The sequence below is a fragment of the Oncorhynchus gorbuscha genome, linkage group LG15 (genome assembly GCF_021184085.1).
Source record: "Oncorhynchus gorbuscha isolate QuinsamMale2020 ecotype Even-year linkage group LG15, OgorEven_v1.0, whole genome shotgun sequence".
Lineage (NCBI taxonomy): Eukaryota > Metazoa > Chordata > Actinopteri > Salmoniformes > Salmonidae > Oncorhynchus > Oncorhynchus gorbuscha.
In genome coordinates this window covers 47,360,058-47,379,349 of record NC_060187.1, presented here as the reverse complement: position 1 = coordinate 47,379,349, position 19,292 = coordinate 47,360,058, and the positions used below count along the sequence as shown (strand labels likewise).

Here is a 19,292-nt window from a genome sequence, read left to right as displayed (position 1 = left end):
CTTACCTGGTGAAATAACGGATAAATAAAAAATAAAGTGTATTGTTTGCTATACAGCAAATTGGCCAATTTTACCTACTGTAGATTCAGAAGTTAAATTAACTCAACACTCAGTGGTGTAAAAATAAATCCCGTTTTGGCGTCAACCAGAGTAACCTGAGGTTAGTGCGATTGTGTACTTTCTTCTCTGTGTAGAGTAAAACACTCAAAACCACGCCCATCGTTATGATATATCCCAGCATGCTCTACTGCAGGTTGATTTTTGAGAATTGTTTGTTTCAATATTGTCACGCCCTGGTCGTAGTATTTTGTGTTTTTCTTCATGTATTTGGTCAGGCCAGGGTGTGACATGGGTTTTTGTATGTGGTGTGTAGCTAGTGGGATTGTAGCTTAGTGGGGTGTTCTAGGTAAGTCTATGGCTGTCTGAAGTGGTTCTCAATCAGAGGCAGGTGTTTATCGTTGTCTCTGATTGGGAACCATATTTAGGCAGCCATATTCTTTGGTTGTATTGTGGGTGATTGTCCTGAGTGTATTGATGTCCTTGTGCTGTGTTAGTTGACACAAGTATAGGCTGTTTTCGGTTTTCGTTTATTGTTTTGTAGTGTTTGTGTTTATTCGTGTTTATGTTGTGTGATTAAACATGGATCGCAATATACACGCTGCAGTTTGGTCCGACTCTCCTTCACCACATGAAAACCGTGACAAATATCTGTATTTTTTGCATGTGCATTGATTGGTTGATCGACCTTATGCTATACACAAGATAAATAACATACATTTTTCAAAACGAATCCAATCTGTCAGTAGTTATTATAGCATATAGTAGTCATACTTACAGTATTTGCACCGGTTACTGAGATGGTTGTTCCAGTTTAGATGATATATTTGATTAAAAGTTACAATTGAAGGATATCCTCACTCTGGCTGGATTCCAATAGGAATTACACATCTTTTTGAAAGCCCTCAAAGAAAGGCCTTGTGAATACACGTATTGTTAACAATAGTTGCATTTTAAAGGCTAATTAGGCTAGTGTAACCGTTCATAGAGGGTTTCTAGGAAGAACCTTTAGACGATAAAATAGTTATTTGTAGAATAATTTATAAAGGGCTCTAGGTAGAACCATTAACAGGGGGTTCTATGAAGAACCATATGCAAATGGTTCTACCTTGCCCCAAAAACGGGTTCCCCTGTGGGGACCAACAGAAGAACCCTATATGGTTCTACTTAGCACCTTTTTTTCTAAGAGTGTAGCCTTCTCTATAGCCACCCACCCAAAGCCCCCTCCACCCTTCATCTCCTCCTCCCCACTGGGTTTCCCCCTCTCCCGCTACCTCTTCCTCCACGGGTCTTTGAAGTGAGATCAGAGAGAGAAGCGTTCGGAATCACATGATGCAGCAAGTCGATCAGGTGCAGGGAGACGGAAGCTCTGTTAAAGCAGACTGTTGATTTAACGACCCCTGGTCCGCTCTCATAATGAGACCCGCTTTCTCCTCTCTCTCTCTCTCTCTCTCTCTCTCTCTCTCTCTCTCTCTCTCTCTCTCTCTCTCTCTCTCTCTCTCTCTCACTCTCTCTCACTCTCTCTCTCACTCTCTCACTCTCTCTCTCTCTCTCACTCTCTCTCTCACTCTCTCTATCGCTCTCTCTCTCCTCCCGCATCCTGTTCGACTGCCGAATTACTGTTTGTGACAATGTGAGGGGAATGCAGAAAGTTAAAGGAAGACAAACGTTTCCAGACAAATGGTAGTTAACACAGCTGTAAAAAAGATGGTTCACTGAGCAGCCAAACAGGTGTCGCCAGTCATCACCAATGACCACTGTGATAGGGACGCCCTCCAGCATCATACAGTGTTACCCTGGACGAGTCCCAAAAGGCGCCCTCTTCCCTACATAGTGCACTATATTGGGAATATGGTGCCATTTGGGACACAGATTTACCCTCTCTCTCTCCCCCCATTGCTACTGTAGAAATCCACTGCCAGGCCTATAACTCCAGTCTTGCCCCATGCCATGGGGCTGTGGGGGTGCTGGGCTGACTGACACATTGTAACATATGGATTCCTTGTCACTGCCAGACAACCCCCCCTTGTCGATATACACTCACCAACGGGTGTGTATGGTGAGTGGATGAAAATGAGTGCACTATACACTGAATGTACAAAACATTAAGAACACCTGCTCTTTCGATTACACAGACTGACCAGGTGAATCCAACGGAAAGCTATGGTCCCTTATTGATGTCACCTGTTAAATCCACTTCAATCAGTGTAAGATGAAGGGGAGAAGACAGGATAAAGAAGGATCTTTAAGCCTTGAGACAATGGAGACATGGATTGTGTATGTGTGTCATTCAGAGGGTGAATGGGCCAGACAAAAGCTTTAAGTGCCTTTGAAAGGGGTATGGTAGTAGGTGCCAGGCGCACCAATCTGTTTTTCACGCTCAACAGTTTCCGTGTGGATCGAGAATGGCACGTCACCCAAAGGACATTCAGCCAACTTGACACAATTGTGGGAAGCATCGGAGTCAAAACAAAAAAAGGGCCAGCATCCCTGTGGAACGAGTCCATGTCCCGATGAATTGAGTCTGTTCTGGTGGCAAAAGGGTGCAACTTAACATTAGGACGGTGTTCCTAATGTTTTGCACACTCAGTATAGATGACAGTACAGTGAAGGTTACCTGGGACTATAGAGATTGGTTGGACTGGAGTGGGTGTCTAGAACTATGAGGCAGTTTAGGGCATACGTTGGGTTGGAATAAGTCCTCATGTCATCTTTTTAATTGTATTTTTAAATCATCCACTATATGTCTGATAAATCACTGTGTGTGTTCATTTCATAGAAATAACTCCAAATATATATTTTTTATCATTTATTTCCCCGAGCCTCCTTTTGCCATGGATATAGAAAGTCTGATCGTGTGGGCGTGTTGATACAAATGTAAAGATATTTACCAACACAGCCCTGATTGGCGGATAGGATCTAGTATCGACTCTAGAGCAGGGGTCTCCAACCTTTTCTAGCAAGAGAGATATTTTACTTAAAATATGAAATGTCAAGAGCTACAAAAGTTTTTCTAGACATTAAATCGGCCCATTCTTCTCTTCTCCCATGAAACTCTTCCCCACTACTCTTTCCAAGTTCCTTAATGTTAGTGTGCAAGAGAAAGTAGGGCACTATGTTCTGCCAATATAACTGGTAAAATAATGTTTAATAAACAACTCTAAAAGCCCCCCCCCCCTTTCTATTTTCCAAAATGATGTTCTCAGTTAAATTATTCCTGGCTTTAGATTTTTGGGGGGCGTTTTCACTCTCAAAGTTACAATTTTCCGTAGAAAAACAATGAAGTTGGATGTTCTGAGTCCATTTTAATGCTTAAATCACATCACACAGCCATTTTTATCTAGGTCTGGAAGAAAAATAACACTTTAATTTCACATCTAGCGAGTGAGGAATGTGCCATCTAATGTGCCAATCTAGTGATGGCTCTGTACTGCTGCTGTTCATTTCATGGCAAAGTTTGCAAATGATAGATACAAATGATATGCTTACTCGTGAAATACTGTACCAGTCAAAAGTTTGGACAAACCTACTCATTCAAGAGTTTTAATTTATCTTTTACTATTTTCTACATTGTAGAATAATAGTGAAGACATCAAAACTATGAAATAACACATATGGAATCACATGGTAACCAACCTTTTTAATGCATTTGAGCCAATCAGTTGTGTTGTGACAAGGCCCAACACAGAAGAAAGCCCTATTTGGTCAAATACCAAGTCCATATAATGGCAAGAACAGCTCAAATAAGCAAAGAGAAATGACAGTCCATCATCACTTTAAGACGTGAAGGTCAGTCATTTCTGAAATTCAGAACTTTGAAAGTTTCTTCAAGTGCAGTCGCAAAAACCATCAAGCGCTATGATGAAACTGGCTCTCATGAGGACCGCCACAGGAAAGGAAGAAGCAGAGTTACCTCTACTGCAGAGGGTAAATTCATTAGAGTTAACTGCATCTCAGATTGCAGCCCAAATAAAAGCGTCACAGAGTTCAAGTAACAGACACATCTCAATATCAACTGTTCAGAGGAGACTGTGTGAATCAGGCCTTCATGGTCAAATTGCTGCAAAGAAACCACCAATAAGAAGAAGAGACTTGCTTGGGCCAAGAAACAAGAGCAATGGACATTATATTATAATCTGGCCTTTGGTCTGATGAGTCCAAATTTGAGATTTTTTACGCTTCTGCTACTCTCTGTTCATCATATATGCATAGTCACTTTAACGATACCTACATGTACACACTACCTCAATAAGCCTGACTGACAGGTGTCTGTATAAAGCCTTGCTACTCTTTTTTCAAATGTCTTTTTACTGTTGTTTTATTTCTTTACACACACACACACACACACACACACACACACACACACACACACACACACACACACACACACACACACACACACACACACACACACACACACACACACCTTTTTTTTCTGCACCATTGGTTAGAGCCTGTAAGTAAGCATTTCACTGTTGTATTCTGCGCACGGGACAAATAAACTTTGATTTGATTTGATGTTATGGGGGTGCTTTGCTGGTGACACTGTCAGTGATTTATTTAGAATTCAAGGCACACTTAACCAGCACGGCCACCGAAGCATTCTGCAGCGATACACCATCCCATCTGGTTTGTGCTTAGTGGGACTATCACTTGTTTTTCAACAGGACAATGACCCAAAACACACCTCCAGGCTGTGTAAGTGTCACGCTCTTCATCCTCCTCCTCTTACGAGGAGGAGTAGTAAGGATCGGAGGACCAAAGCGCAGCGTGATGTGAATACATTATTTTAATGTAAGACAAAATAACACGTAGTACACTGAACAAACGTGACCGCTATCACCACAGAGTGCAAACATGCAACATCCATAGACATAGATAATCACCCACGAAATACTCAAGGAATATGGCTGCCTAAATATGGTTCCCAATCAGAGACAACAATAAACAGCTTCCTCTAATTGAGAACCAATCTAGGCAACCATAGACATACAAACCCCTAGACTGGTAACAACCCCATAAACATACAAAAGCCCTAGACAGGACAAAAACATATAATCACCCATGTCACACCCTGACCTAACCAAAATAATAAAGAAAACAAAGAATACTAAGGTCAGGGTGTGACAGTAAGGGCTATTTGAACAAGAAGAGTGATGGAGTGCTGCATCATATGACCTGGCCTCCACAATCACCTGACCTCAACCCATTGAGATGGTTTGGGATCAGTTGGAGCGCAGAGTGAAGGAAAAGCACTGAACAAGTGCTCAGCATACGACGGTTGGGAAAGAATTCCAGGTGAAGCTGGTTGAGAGAATGCCAAGAGTGTGCAAAGCTGTCATCAAGGCAAAGGGTGGCTACTTTGAAGAATTTGAAGTATAAATACATTTGAATTTGTTTAACACTTTTTTGGTTAATTCCATGTCTTATTTCATATGGTTGATGTCTTCACTATTATTCTACTATGTAGAAAATAGTAAAAATAAAGAAAACCCATTGAATGAGTAGGTGTGTCCAAACTTTTGACTGGTACTGTAATTCTGTCAGGTAAGCCTACTTTGCAGTTAATATTTATTTGAGAAGGTTTGGGGGAAAGTATTTCTGTCAACCCACAAGACGGTTATCACACCAATTGGTTACACACGTTGTGATAGACAAACACGCAGGGGAAATATTGCTGGAAATTAATTGGCATATATTGTTTTAGGTTTGGCTTTTTAAGCCAATAGTGGCTAACCAGGGGTGGGATAATATCAATGTTGCATTGATTAGATAGTAGCTAGGAGTTTGCGGTGTCTAATACTTTTGAGATTTGTTTATGACAGTTTGCAGTGGAACACGTGAAAATTGAATGTACTTTCAGAATTGTTTGGCGAGCTATAAAGGTTGGCTGCGACCCCTGCTCTAGAGCCTACCCCTTTTAAGTTTGCAGGATACAGATGCAAATAAAAGATGGCTGGTCATTGTTCACAATAATCCGATCAGATTGTGATGTCGTGATCTGGGCCATGACATCAAAAAACTCCATCCCACCTGAACAGGTTTAAATTCCAGGTATTTAAAATTAAAAACACATCTCTAACACAACAGAGCATTGTCAAAATGCATGTCAAAATGTTCACATTATCTGTGTAACGTTTTTGACTCCACTGCCCCTTTAAGGATCGTTTGGGATGGGGGTTTATCCTCTTGTGGTATACAGTGCATTCAGACAGTATTCAGGCCCCTTGACTTTTTCCACATTTTGTTAGGTTACAGCCTGTTTCTAAAATCAATTTACACACAATACCCCATAAATGACAAAGACAAAGCAGGTTGTTACAAATTTCTGCTAATTTATAAAAAATAAAGAATGGAAATATCACATTTGCATAAGTATTCAGACTCAGTACTTTGTTGAAGCACCTTTGGCAGAGATTACGGCCTTGAGTCTTCTTCGACATGACACTTGTCACACCTGTATTTGGGGAGTTTCTCCCATTCTTATCTGCAGATCCTCTCAAGCTCTGTCAGGTTGGATGGGGAGCGTTGCTGTACAGCTGTTTTCAGGTCTCTCCAAAGATGTTCAATCAGGTTCAAGTATCAGCTCTGGCTGGACCACTCAAGGACATTCAGAGACCTGTTCCCGAAGCCACTGCATTGTCTTGGCAGTGTGCTTAGGGTCGTTGTCCAGTTGAAAGGTGAACCTTCGCCCCAGTCTGAGGTCCAGAGCGCTCTGGAGCAGGTTTTCATCAAGGACCTCTCTGTACTTTGCCTCGATCCTGACTAGTCTCCCAGTCTCCCTGCAGCTGAAAAACATCCCCACAGCATGATGCTGCCACCACCATGCTTCACCGCAGGGATGGTGCCAGGTTTTCTCCAGACGTGACAATTGGCATTCAGGAAAAATAGTTCAATCTTGTTTATCATGGTCTGAGAGTCTTTAGGTGCCTTTTGGCAAACTCCAAGCGGCCTGTCATGTGCCTTTTACTGAGGAGTGGCTTCCGTCTGGCCACTCTACCATAAAGGCACGATTAGTAGAGTGCTGCAGAGATGGTTATCCTTCTGGAAAGTTCTTCCATCTCCACAGAGGAACTCTAGAGCTCTGTCAAAGTGACTATTGGCTTCTTGGTCACCTCCCTGACCAAGGCCCTCTCCCCCGATTGCTCAGTCTGGCGGCAGGCTCTAGGAAGGCTGGCAGCCAGCTCTAAGAAGAGTCTTCGTGGTTCCGAACTTCTTCCATTTAAGAATGATGGAGGTCACTGTGTTCTTGGGGATCTTCAATGCTGCTGACATGTTTTGGTACCCTTCCCCAGACCTGTGCCTCAACACAATCCTGTCTCGGAGCTCTACGGACAATTTCTTCAAACTCGTGGGTTGGTTTTTTGCTCTGACATGCCCTGTGAAATCTGGGACCTCATAAAGACAGGTGTGTGCCTTTCCAAATCATGTCCATTCATTTGAATTTACCACAGGTGGACACCAATCAAGTTGTAGAAACATCTCAAGGATGATCAATGGAGACAGGATGCACCTGAGCTCAATTACGAGTCTCATAGCAAAGAGTCTGAATACTTATGTAAATAAGATATTTGTGTTTTTTATTTTGAATACATTGGCAAACATTTCTACAAATCTAATTTTGCTTTGTCATTTTAGAATAAAGCTGTAACGTAACAAAATTTGGAAAAAGTCCAGGGGTCTGAGTAGTTTCCGAAGGCACTGTATCAATGTACTGTGTGTGGGTGCTGTGGATGGATAACTTCCACAAACTGCCTCTCCTGTCCAGAAAAGATTAAGGTAAATAAAAATAGAATAATAACATCTGCTAAGATGAAAGCTCCTCAACTTAAGAGTACTAGAAACAAGAGCTAGAGTTTTAGAGGAACCAACTACTGCCACAACAGGAGGGCAACAGTCAAACATAGTCAACCGCGGCCCTCGAACATCAAACGCAGTCGTCATTACATTCAAATATTTATTCTCTTATGTGTCTGAAATCTGCCCACACGGTCAACACAGAAGCAGCAGTGAAGCACCGGGCTCAGACATTCTCTTCATCTATGGCAACACAGCTGTCAACTGGATCGTACCATTAGAACCTTTAGATTTGGGGATTTATGGATGGGTTATTCTCTCTCTCCCTTATCTTAATGACCCCCCCCCTCCCCCAATCGCTGTGTGTGGCTAGGAGAGGGAAGATCACTGTAGCAGATGTACAGTACGACCACAAACTCAAACCGTGACTCGGGAACTCAGCAGCTTGACGGAATCTCGGATTAATGCGCCCTGCTCCCAGTTTCTTGAATTCGACACAGATATGGTGGGAAGCCTTCCTTATCAGGATGGGTGGTGGAACCTGCTGTTGAGGGAATGAGTTATTATTTTATGGGATAACTGGAATAACTGGATAGAGAGCTGCTAAATCCTCCACTGATGGGGAAGCGAGGCCCAAGGAAGTTAACGGAATGGGAGTGGGCAAACATTTGAGCGTTGCACTCCAGGGCTGGGTTCACCAGATGTGTTCAGTGTTCAACAGTCCTTTACGGTATGTTTATACAAGCCTGTGACGGGATTCAAGGTAACACCAACCTGCCTGTACAGAATCAATATCACATAGGTTAATCGTAGACTACTTCCTAAATGACACCCTATTCTCATAGGCCACCCAGAGTAATGCACTTTGTAGGGAATAAGGCTTTTGGGGCACAGATTTCGACTTGGCACAGGGATTACTTCTCATGTGATGCTTTATGGGTTTAGTTGGTTCCAGACACAGTTTCCATGTCGTGTGTGTGTGTGTGTGTGTGTGTGTGTGTGTGTGTGTGTGTGTGTGTGTGTGTGTGTGTGTGTGTGTGTGTGTGTGTGTGTGTGTGTGTGTGTGTGTGTGTGTGTGTGTGTGTGTGTGTGTGTGTGTGTGTGTGTGTGTGTGTGTGTGTGTGTGTGTGTGTGTGTGTGTGTGCGCGCTGAGTGTGTTCATACAGTGTGTGTGGTGCGGGTGCAAGGTAGACTGCCTCTTATCAAAGCTGTGTGTCCTCATTCAATAACTGGGAGGCATGTTATCCAGTGCAGCTGTCCAGCTGAGGGTGTATTGAGTGAAGCCTCAGATAAGACACAGTTTACACCTAGCTGACAACCCAGGGGAGGAGATCAACAGGAACCGCTCGATGCTCATGCATACACATCTATCTGCTCTGCTCTCTATTCCCAAGATGTAGTCTCTCACACACGCACCCATACACACGCATAGACGCACACACAAACACGCTCAGACACAGACAGACACACACACACAGACACACACAGACACACACCTGCTCCTTTCTCTGATGGCATAATTATTCTACCAACCTGTTTTCTCACATGCTTACGTTGACTATTCATATAGCTAGACGCTCCAGCTGCGTCTAGCTATCCGAACTCTCCCTCACAGTAACTGAAGCTCGCCACCACACTGCGATAACGACGCAGGGAAATCACGGGAAGATCAACACTGTCTGTCTGGGTCTTGAACGCTGTGGTAAGGACGTGGTGTTTTTGTCATTCTCTTCCTCTGGTCCCACTTCTGTTCTTGTACCCCTTTAGTTACAGCTCAAGTTCGAAACATCTCCCTGAGGAAAATCAGCATGATTCGCTGGAGACATCTGCCCTTTGAAAGAGAGAGGCTGTTTGAACAGCTGTCACATCCCACTGCTCGTCTGAACATCTTCAGATGAAACAGAGAACGTCTGGGGCCGTATGTATCTCTGCTTCTGATCTTGGATCAGGTCCCCCCCCCTCCCCGTCCATGCAGTCATCCGTTGTTATCTAAAAGAGTGATCCTAAATTACACTCTGAGACGGTTGATACATATGGCCCCTAGGGTAATGTTGTGGTTTGGATACTAGAGGAGACGTCAACAAGCAACACGACGATGCAGAAGACAACAGGCAAACCCAGCGAGGATTACCACATCAAGCATGTCCGGCCAAAGCAGGTAGAACCGTTTTAAACTGATACACTCACACAAAATATCCCCATTCACGGTGAGATAGTGTAGGTAGACATCCACTGGAGAGGGTACGCGAATGGATGACTCTCTTAAGCGCATAGAAGCTGATAGAACAGAGAGATACCTGTATAGAAAGAATGCCTGTGAACAAATGTCCTGCTTTCTTTGTGTGTTTTCTGTGTTCATTGTGATGCATGGGTCACGCATTTACATATGTAGGCTACGTTATGTACATGCACTGTATTGTGTCATGTATTGTCATGTATGGGCCAGGTTGTCTACATAGCAACCAAAGAGTTCCATCCCCGAAGATTTTAAGCTTAACACTGAAGACTTTGGTCCTGAAGTGGCTGCCTGTTAGTCAGTGAAGAGGAACGAAACATCAGCCTTTCGAAAAGTCCCGGGAGTTCAATTGCATTAAAGCCCTTAGTTTGCCTGAGCTTCAATAAAATTGGGTAAAGCAGGAAAAGCTGCTTCCATCACTCAGAATTCATTTCCCCCAAACTGATTTGAGCTGCATAGTACCCACTATGGGTTGGGAAACCCTATTCTGCCCCTGTCCATCTCTGTACTTTAATCAAATTATCCTCTATGTTTGGAGGTAATATAAACTAGGTTTGTCATGATACCAGTATCGCAATTCTAGGAAGTAAGGAAGGAAGGGAAACAAAACATGAAGTGGACTTACTATCTTTAGGAAAACGGTCCTAATGTTGGAAAAATCTGCTTTATGTTGTCGCCAATGTTCCCTATAAGCCGTGCATGGGCGCGCAGTTCCCCCGGGACTGCCACACAGAAGAAATATCAGCCCGCACAAAGAAGCATGAGATTGAACTTCACTCAACTTTCTAGTTTCCACTATAGTTAACACTATCAACGTTTCCCTTTACTGTGCGAATTGTGAATGAATCAACGCAATACTAGCCACTTTCAATGCAACATACCGAAACAAAACAAACTATGCCATACATTTTCTTGTAGGCAGAACACATTGGAGTAGGATTCTATTGCATTAACAAGGACGACCCATACTCTACACAGACCTGTGCACCATAACCACTCAGAGCTGCAGTGTGCAAATAGACCATTTGCCATACGTGGATCTGTGCCATTCACTTTGAACTGGACTGTGTTTACAGCATGAGCAGTCATGAGTTGATGCGCTTGTTTTGAGATCAAAGCGAGAGCTGCACGTAGCTAGGTGTGTACACTTGTTCATGTTCTTTGCTAGTAAGTGAGCCCAGGTATAGCTAATTTCTAGTCCGCAATGAGGGAGTGGTTGCTTCCTACAAGAACACAAAACATGTGCATTTCTAGCCATCTTTGAAAAACAATTCAGGGAAAGATATTTTTTTCTGCATTAAAGGGGCAGTGTTGTATTTTGAGACAGGCTTGAATAAGCTAAGTAGCCAATAGGCAGAGGGGAGCATCATTTGTCTGACTCTGTAATAATGGTGTGGGAATAATAATAAATAGTTTTTTGTAAAGTGGTTTCTTGCATCAAACAACACAATATTTTCAGTCACCTCCTTGTCTGAAGGACAAGTGGATAAACTGGTTAATGTCAACCCCAGCATGTTTTTTTTCAAAAGTCTCATGGAACGCAGGCCTACATTGAACACCATACATTGGCTGCTACTATAGGCTGAATGATAGAATACTTATTTCCATGTTAAAACGTTATGGGATGCATTTTCTCTTTAGTTTTTCTATAGTGGGCCACTCTGCTAGGCCTACGTTATGATGAAATAGCCACAGCAGCCTACTTTGCCATTGTTATAACTGTAAATGAAAGCAGGTACAGCCTCAGTGTTCACAGTAGACTCTCGCCAGATGTTTTTTGCCTTTACCTCCCTTCTCAGCTCATTTGCTCACATTGTATATAGACTTGTTTATACTGTATTATTGACTGTATGTTTGTTTTACTCCATGTGTAACTGTCGTTGTATCTGTCGAACTGCTTTGATTTATCTTGGCCAGGTCGCAATTGTAAATGAGAACTTGTTCTCAACTTGCCTACCTGGTTAAATAAAGGTGAAATAATGCGCTCGGCAGACCTGGAATTTGCTCAGTGCCTAAAAGAATTAGAAGGAACATTGGTTGTCACCGAGAGTCACGTTTGTTTATTTTGCAAGCTTATAAGCACACAATTGTTACAACACTAATTTAAGAACACACACACACACACGAGTGCAAGCGTACACACACGCACGCACACACACACAGCCACGCGTGTGCGCACACACACCTGTTTGGCATCTTTCCTATCCTGTCCTTATTTGGGGCTTCATTATTGGGATTCCTGCCACTCTGTCTCCCAGGCAGCATCCACCCTGTCCCTGTTATTCAACCAGCAGCATGTTGTCAAAACCAATAAGTTTTCTCAAAGTCACACACACACACACACAAACTTTTCTCAAGACAACTCATCCAAGCACCAGGCCTTGATGTGTGGGATGAAACGTTTCTTTAAGGTGATACGGGGGGATATCACACCTCTTCCCCGCTCCATCCTTCCCCCATCTCTCCCTCTCCCTCTCTCTCTCCTCACTCATTGTCATTATTTTCAACATGGCCCTCCTCTGATCTACTAAGGATTGTGGGTCCTCTCTCTACGGGGGATTTCAATGTCAAGCGCCACCTTGACGGCCGTGAGCGGGTTTGATTTCCCATCATGCTTTGTGGTGGCGTGTCTACCTTCCTTCCCGCTCTTTGGAGGTGGAGGCGAGGGGAGGCGAACGCTGTGGTGCCCCCGCACCGTCGGGCAATTATCCTCTAGCATAATAAGGAGTGGCTCTCGCCCTGCCGCTCTGATTGACACCTCTCCTCCTTATTTGTCAACAAATCAGATGGCTCATAATGGCGTGGGTGGCCATATTGAGCTAAGGGTGTCATTTGTGGAGCTGAGCATCGCATCGTCTCTCGCTCCCCTTCTCTCGCTCTCTGTCACCTCGTTATCTCTGACAGGGTGTCGCTTGCTCAAACTTCCCCATCCTTTGTCATCTCTACATACTTGTGTCTGTGTTCAACCAGAATGACAAAAACTATATTCAGTCTAGGTACTAATGTTCATTTTGTGACCAGTGACCAGAAACATGAACTGGTGGCTGTTTTCCACCAAGTGTCACATACTTTGCACAACCAGGAAAAAACTTTGGTTAAGATTGTCAAAGAGTGAAAAGGGCACACTCCAAAAAGACACACATACACTGACAAGATGCAGGCCATAACTGTCATTCGATCGACTGTATTGAAACCATGGATTTTTAAAAGAGTGCAATGCGCACAATTCTTATATGACAACATGTAAATGTGCTATGATGAGCAGTACACGTGACAATAGGGCGATACTCACAGCCATCCTTACGGTCCTCAGGACTAGACAAGGCCTCACTGTCTGACAGCAGGCCAGACACCGCAAACAACTTCCTCCCAGAATCCTCAGCGGCTTTGAGCGACCACGGCGAACCAGACAGAATACGCCCTCCTCCAAACTCATACGGCTTCCTTTCCGAGTCGGTATAGCAGCCCTTGAGCCTCTTAGCAGGGGTGAAGGCTGACTGATAACCCCTGACCTCCCTCTCCTCAGGCAGGGAGGAGAAGGGTCTGAAGGCGCCCACCCCGCTGTGGTTGAGCATCTCTAGAGATGAGCAGTCCAGGTTGGGGGAGTGGAACTGGGGGTGGAGGTGGAGCAGGGATGCAGGGAAGTCTCTGGTGGGGAAGGTGCCATGGCTGGATACGGGACCCTGGCGGTGGTACATGGAGGCAAATGTGTAGGAGCCGGAGGCGAAGGGGAGGTGGAGGTCCTTCTCGGAGATGGGGACACCGAAAGGCCGTGGGGCCTGGCAGGGGATGGAGGAATCGTGGCCAGCCTCGGCTGTGGAGGCCAGCACCATCAGGGCTGGGGAGGCCAGGGGACTGGGCAGGTAGGAGGAGCTGTCCATCTTAAAAGAGGGACGGTGGAGGTCCATCCAATCCACGCCTCCCTTAGTCCTATAGAGGGAGGGACTGGTCAGGGGGAGGGGCTGAGTGTTGGTGTGATTTGAAGATGATGTAGAATAACTTCACTGTGAGTCCATTCTCATAGGGCTATATAAGGAGAGAAGAGCATTGATTATCCAAATACAATTGTCAAGAACGAGGGGTATTTAAGAAAGAGATATGGAAGACACATAGAGAACGATGACTCTCACTATGAACTAATGCAAATGCTGAATAATAACGTTAAAATAAAACATGTGCAAAATGATTTTCTGTTAAGAAATACTTTGATAGCACTGGAAAAAGATTATTTGTAACTGAGAATATATTTATTTGTAACTGAGAATATATTTAATTAAATGAAGAGTTAAGCTAAAAAAGCATGAAATATAGCAGAACATAATGTAATAATTAATATAAAGTAAATAAAATCTTGAAATGATGGTGTAGTTTACGGGGTATTTGTTTATGACTCATTAATAGCCTATCAGTCCATATATGTCTGCAATCTACCCAATATCAAAAAAAGATTATGATGATCCTCACAGTAAATAGGAAAATGTGGCTCTCAATTGAATACTTATTTTCCTTTTGTTCTATGATATTTATATGTGAAACAGCATTTATTGTATAAATTAATATTCTATGACAAGTTAATGAAATAGGAATCCAATAGAAAACATTTTAATACTCTTACATTTCCATGTGATTGACACTACAATTTATCGATTGATCTTGGGTTTCGATTTGTTTTCGGTGTGGTCCGCATAAAACGTTATAAAATAATCCCAATATTGGTGTCTAACAAAAGATAATTCTAAAATCTAATTGTACAGATGTCCAAGAGGATTATGAAACGAATAATTCATGTTGTTCGATGTTACAGTTTCTGAAATTAACTCATTTGTAGGCTAAAGAATAATATCTGAACAGCAGTTTTATTTCATTGAAAAGGATCTTTAGTTATGAAAGAGATAGTTTTGTTAGTGATAATCTCCCCTTTTATTGAACAGTAGCTGGGTTTCTATCCAATTTGGCGACAGATTTTCATGCGAATATTCTAAAATCCGCATAAAAACAAGATTTTGCATTTTCCCACCAGAGATGTGTTTCCATCTAATTGACTTGTTGCAGATAAAAGACTGTGTGATCACATAATGCACATAAGAAAAACACTTTTGCGGTTAAACTCCCATATGCAGAATCAAAAATACAAGTGTAATTAGTTTCCTTCTAATGTTGTATTATACTGATGGTTTTCTCACCCCCAAAAAAATGTGTGTTTATATAGCGAGTGTGCCAGACCTTGTACTGGCATGTGCGCTCTATCGCGCAGATACCGCTTTCGGCTCGAGCGCACGTACATCCCTCAAACTCAACTCTGGACCTCGAAGCCAGTGCAACTGCGTTTCATTGTACCCTTCTAATCAGGGACTGATTTAGACCTGAGTGCAATTCATTATCAGACAGAACAGAAAACCAGCAGACCCCGGACCTCCTAGGGTAAGAGTTGAAACACCCCTGGCCTTACATGATTAGATTTTTGTACGGACAAAAGAGCAAGATTCATGTTATTTGTCAAACGGCAGCCAAGCATCGAGGATCATGTCACCAGCATAAGACCCTCCATATCTGGAAAAGAGCATCAAGCTCATCATCTAGACACTTTCACCGCCCTGCGAAGTGCAACATCCTTTGTTGAATCTGTAGCCTAATAAACGGCATGCTTTCACGACGACATCGCGTGACTCCAAGTTTACTTCGTTTGTGATAGGCACGTTTTCACTGTATGGATGTGCAACATTCTAAACTTTTGTTAAACGAAAAGCAATTCCAATCACATGAAGTACCCCGCGTGTCAACTGCATTCGTGACGTGTGCTCCCGGTGAATTTTGAACCCCTCGCATACTCATGCCAACATGTGCGTGTTATAACATCCCTCAGACCCCTTTCAAGAAATTATTTCATTTTTCGCTTATTTTATGTATTATATATTTCGACTTAAACACGCCAGGGTAAATTGGAAATATTTCAAGCAAAAAACCTCCCCGGGGACAACCAGCAGTTCCATGTATTTGATCTGTTCAGAGCATGCTCACCTGATTAAACTTGTCAACTAAGCAGCAAGCCCCTGAGGCGAATCCGAGCCAGTTCAGGGCTACAAACAAAGTTGTGAAACGGCCTGGTGTCCCCGAGGAAAAGATTTGAGAACCGTGCACGATGTTGGACAACTGAATGCCCAACAAACATCTTGAAAAGTAGGCTATTCAAATGAAATGCAAACCCCGAATTGCGTGAATCACGACTGCAGTTTTCAAGGGCAAATCTCTGATCTTGTCAAACATTTAGTCAGATAGGGCCTAATGGTAAATTATACTAATTAATAGGATATTGCATGAAGGTCTTACAAGAAGCCAACAAAATGTAATCTAACCCAATAGCCCTACCATAACACTTTTACAGAAAAGTTGCATATAGCCTACTTACCTAGTTAAACGCTGTCTTGGAGTTGTTTCAGCCACACAACGAACACTTTCTCTAGTTAGAATGTCAGCGACGGTCGAGACTTTATTCCGTCCGAGCAGAAGAGAAACACGCGCTTGCAAAAGGTCGAGATTATTTCCAAGTATATCTGCAGTGAAATGTAAACTTGGCTACAGTATTTTTTTTTCACATTGACAGATGGGTTAGAATTGTAAGATAAGAAGTGGCACAACGTGAGGACGAGGCGAAGCTCACCGGGCTGCGGCTGCTGCTGCTCAGAGGCTTTCCGCGCTTCGAATGACGATTCCCCTTCCTCTCCCACCCTAGCCTATCTCTCTCCTCCGAATCACTCTCCCGAGAGGGTCTGCGACCTGCCTTCAGAATGTGCAATGTTACCCTCAGTAGGTTACAAGCCTCTATCCTCCACATGCAATTGGAAAATGTTCTGAAATGTGATTACACCGTTATCAAACTGTCTTAAAAATAATCCCGCTTTCTGGCAAAGCCAAATAAGTCACATGCAAGACCATTCAAATCCTTAGAACAAGATGCTTTAGTCCTGATTTTAAATGTGCGGTATATTTTAGATCCAAAACACACATACATGTTCAGGTACAGATATTGTTTCACTGTATGAATAGTTAGTTGCAGGATAGGACCATGCATAACCTTTGAGATTTTACATTTGTCATTTTTTTCCATGCACCCAAATGACACATTTTGTCAATTTCAGTATAAGGAACTACTAGGCTACTTAAGTGTAACCGTGACAGTATAGGCTGGGGACGGAGGAAAGTCATTAACCTTAAAAATGACCAACACTGGACAGTCCTAGGTCCAGGCTTGCTAAGATGCATAAAAGGTCTGTCTCACATGTTAAGGAAAACATTTGGACATTTCTACAAAACTGTGAAGGGGAGAGGATAGAGTTGTCTCCTTTCCTTTATTCAGTACAGGCCTGCTTAGTTTGATTGCCATGTCCTGTGTTTTTGATTTGGCAAAACATCCTTAAGGGGATTACAATGAAGAAAAAAATATATATTTTAATACTGTATTTATTGGGTGTCTGATTTTTATTGACTGAGGGCATAGGCCATGTAGCCTAACTCCATCAGCTTAAAACTCTTAAGGATTAACCCCTTTTTTTCAATTTACACCTAAAATGACATACCCAAATCTAACTGCCTGTAGCTCAGTCCCTGAAGCAAGAATATGCATATTCTTGGTACCATTTGTAAGGAAACACTTTGACGTTTATGGAAATGTGAAAGGAATGTAGTAGAATTTAACACAATATATCTGGCAAAAGATAATACAAAGAAAGAAACAACCTTTCTTTTGTATTTTTTTGTACAGAAAGGCCATAATGTATTATTCCAGCCCAGGTGCAATTTAGATTTTGGCCACTAGATGGCATCAGTATATGTGCAAAGTTTTAGACTGATCCAATGAACCATTGCATGTCTGTTAAAAATGTTGTATTATGACTGCCCAAAAGTGCCTAATTTGTTTATTAATAACTTTTCATGTTCCAAATTGTGCTCTCTCCTCGAACAATAGCATGGTATTATATCACTGTAATAGCTACTGTAAATTGGTCAGTGCAGTTAGATTAACAAGAATTTCAGTTTCCTGCCAATATCAGATATGTCCATGTCCTGGGAAATTTTCTTAAAACCTCACTTACAACCTCATGCTAGTTGCATTAGCCTACATTAGCTCAACCGTCCCATGGAAGGGACACCGAATAAATATACTTGAGCGTGCCATTATAGAAGAAACCCAGTATCCTCTTTATTCACATATATGATTTAACACTGTTGGATGGCATAACTCGAGAAAAACACAAATCACTCAATGTGTTTTTATCAGTATTGGTATCGCTTAAAGTCTTTTGGGGAATAATGTAATTGAAATAATTCCGTCTTCCCCTGAGCCAATCCAGAGGTTCCGTTGGGCTAATCTAATGTGACATGCAATTTTGTGTCTCTGACGGTCCGACTATTGCTTCCCCTCAGGTCTCAGTCTGTAATGAACAGCCATTTGAGCGCCAGCGAGCCCCTGTGGAGAGACCTCTGAGACTGGGAATGGGAGGGTTGGGAATATTTTGGAATGTCACAATCAAGGAGAAGATGGGGGTTAAGTTACTTTTGGTGGAAATTTGGAATGGTAGGTCCAATGTGGCATTACTTGGCATGTGACAGAAAATCTAAGAATGCATTGCCTTGCCACATGCTGGCTTTAAAAACTGTCCCTGAAACTGGTAGCTTTTCCATTATAATTTTATACAGAAATTCAATCCCCACTGTACCCTATGCTGTCTACTATCATAAAGTTGAACTCTTCACTCACCTCTTCCAGTCCACAAACCCTTCACTGCCCACCCCAGTTTCTGAGGGGAAATAGAGAGGCAGACAGCAGACTGACTTTTACGGGAATATAAAGAGGGGACATCAGTCTGACTGGCTGCTCCTCTGTCTCACCTCCAGACCTACAGTATGTGACATGCCTTGATGTGGGGTCTGACTTGGGATGGTCGTTACTTCAGTAAGGGAATTGGTCTGTGACATTTTTTTAAGGGTTAGACTCACCGACCATACTGCACCGGATAAATAGGGTTTACCGATATATAAATGGCCATTCCAGCCCTAACCACCTTTGGAAGTCTGGAAAACATACAGATAGTTTAACATTAGACTCACAGTTCTACGTGATTGAATGAACCATTTAATTTACAAGGCACTGCCAAATTCCAATTTTGTCCTTGGCTGGAAATGACTGGTTAGTGAACGTCCAAAC

At 42.7% G+C, this 19,292-nt stretch overlaps 1 protein-coding gene across 2 annotated transcripts in view; it reads right to left on the bottom strand.

Moving 5' to 3' along the window:
• The window catches only part of LOC123997189 (E3 ubiquitin-protein ligase RNF220-like), a 49,761-nt gene extending 32,985 nt beyond the window's left edge, over window positions 1–16,776 (bottom strand). For both annotated transcript variants that reach the window (XM_046301325.1, XM_046301326.1), the window contains exons 1-2: window positions 16,497–16,776; window positions 13,383–14,116 (exon numbers count right to left, since the gene is read on the bottom strand). In XM_046301325.1, the coding sequence (XP_046157281.1) occupies window positions 13,383–13,998 (616 nt within the window). In that variant the 5' untranslated portion in view covers window positions 13,999–14,116; window positions 16,497–16,776. The remainder of the gene's footprint in view (window positions 1–13,382; window positions 14,117–16,496) is intronic.
• Window positions 16,777–19,292: the final 2,516 nt, after the last annotated feature.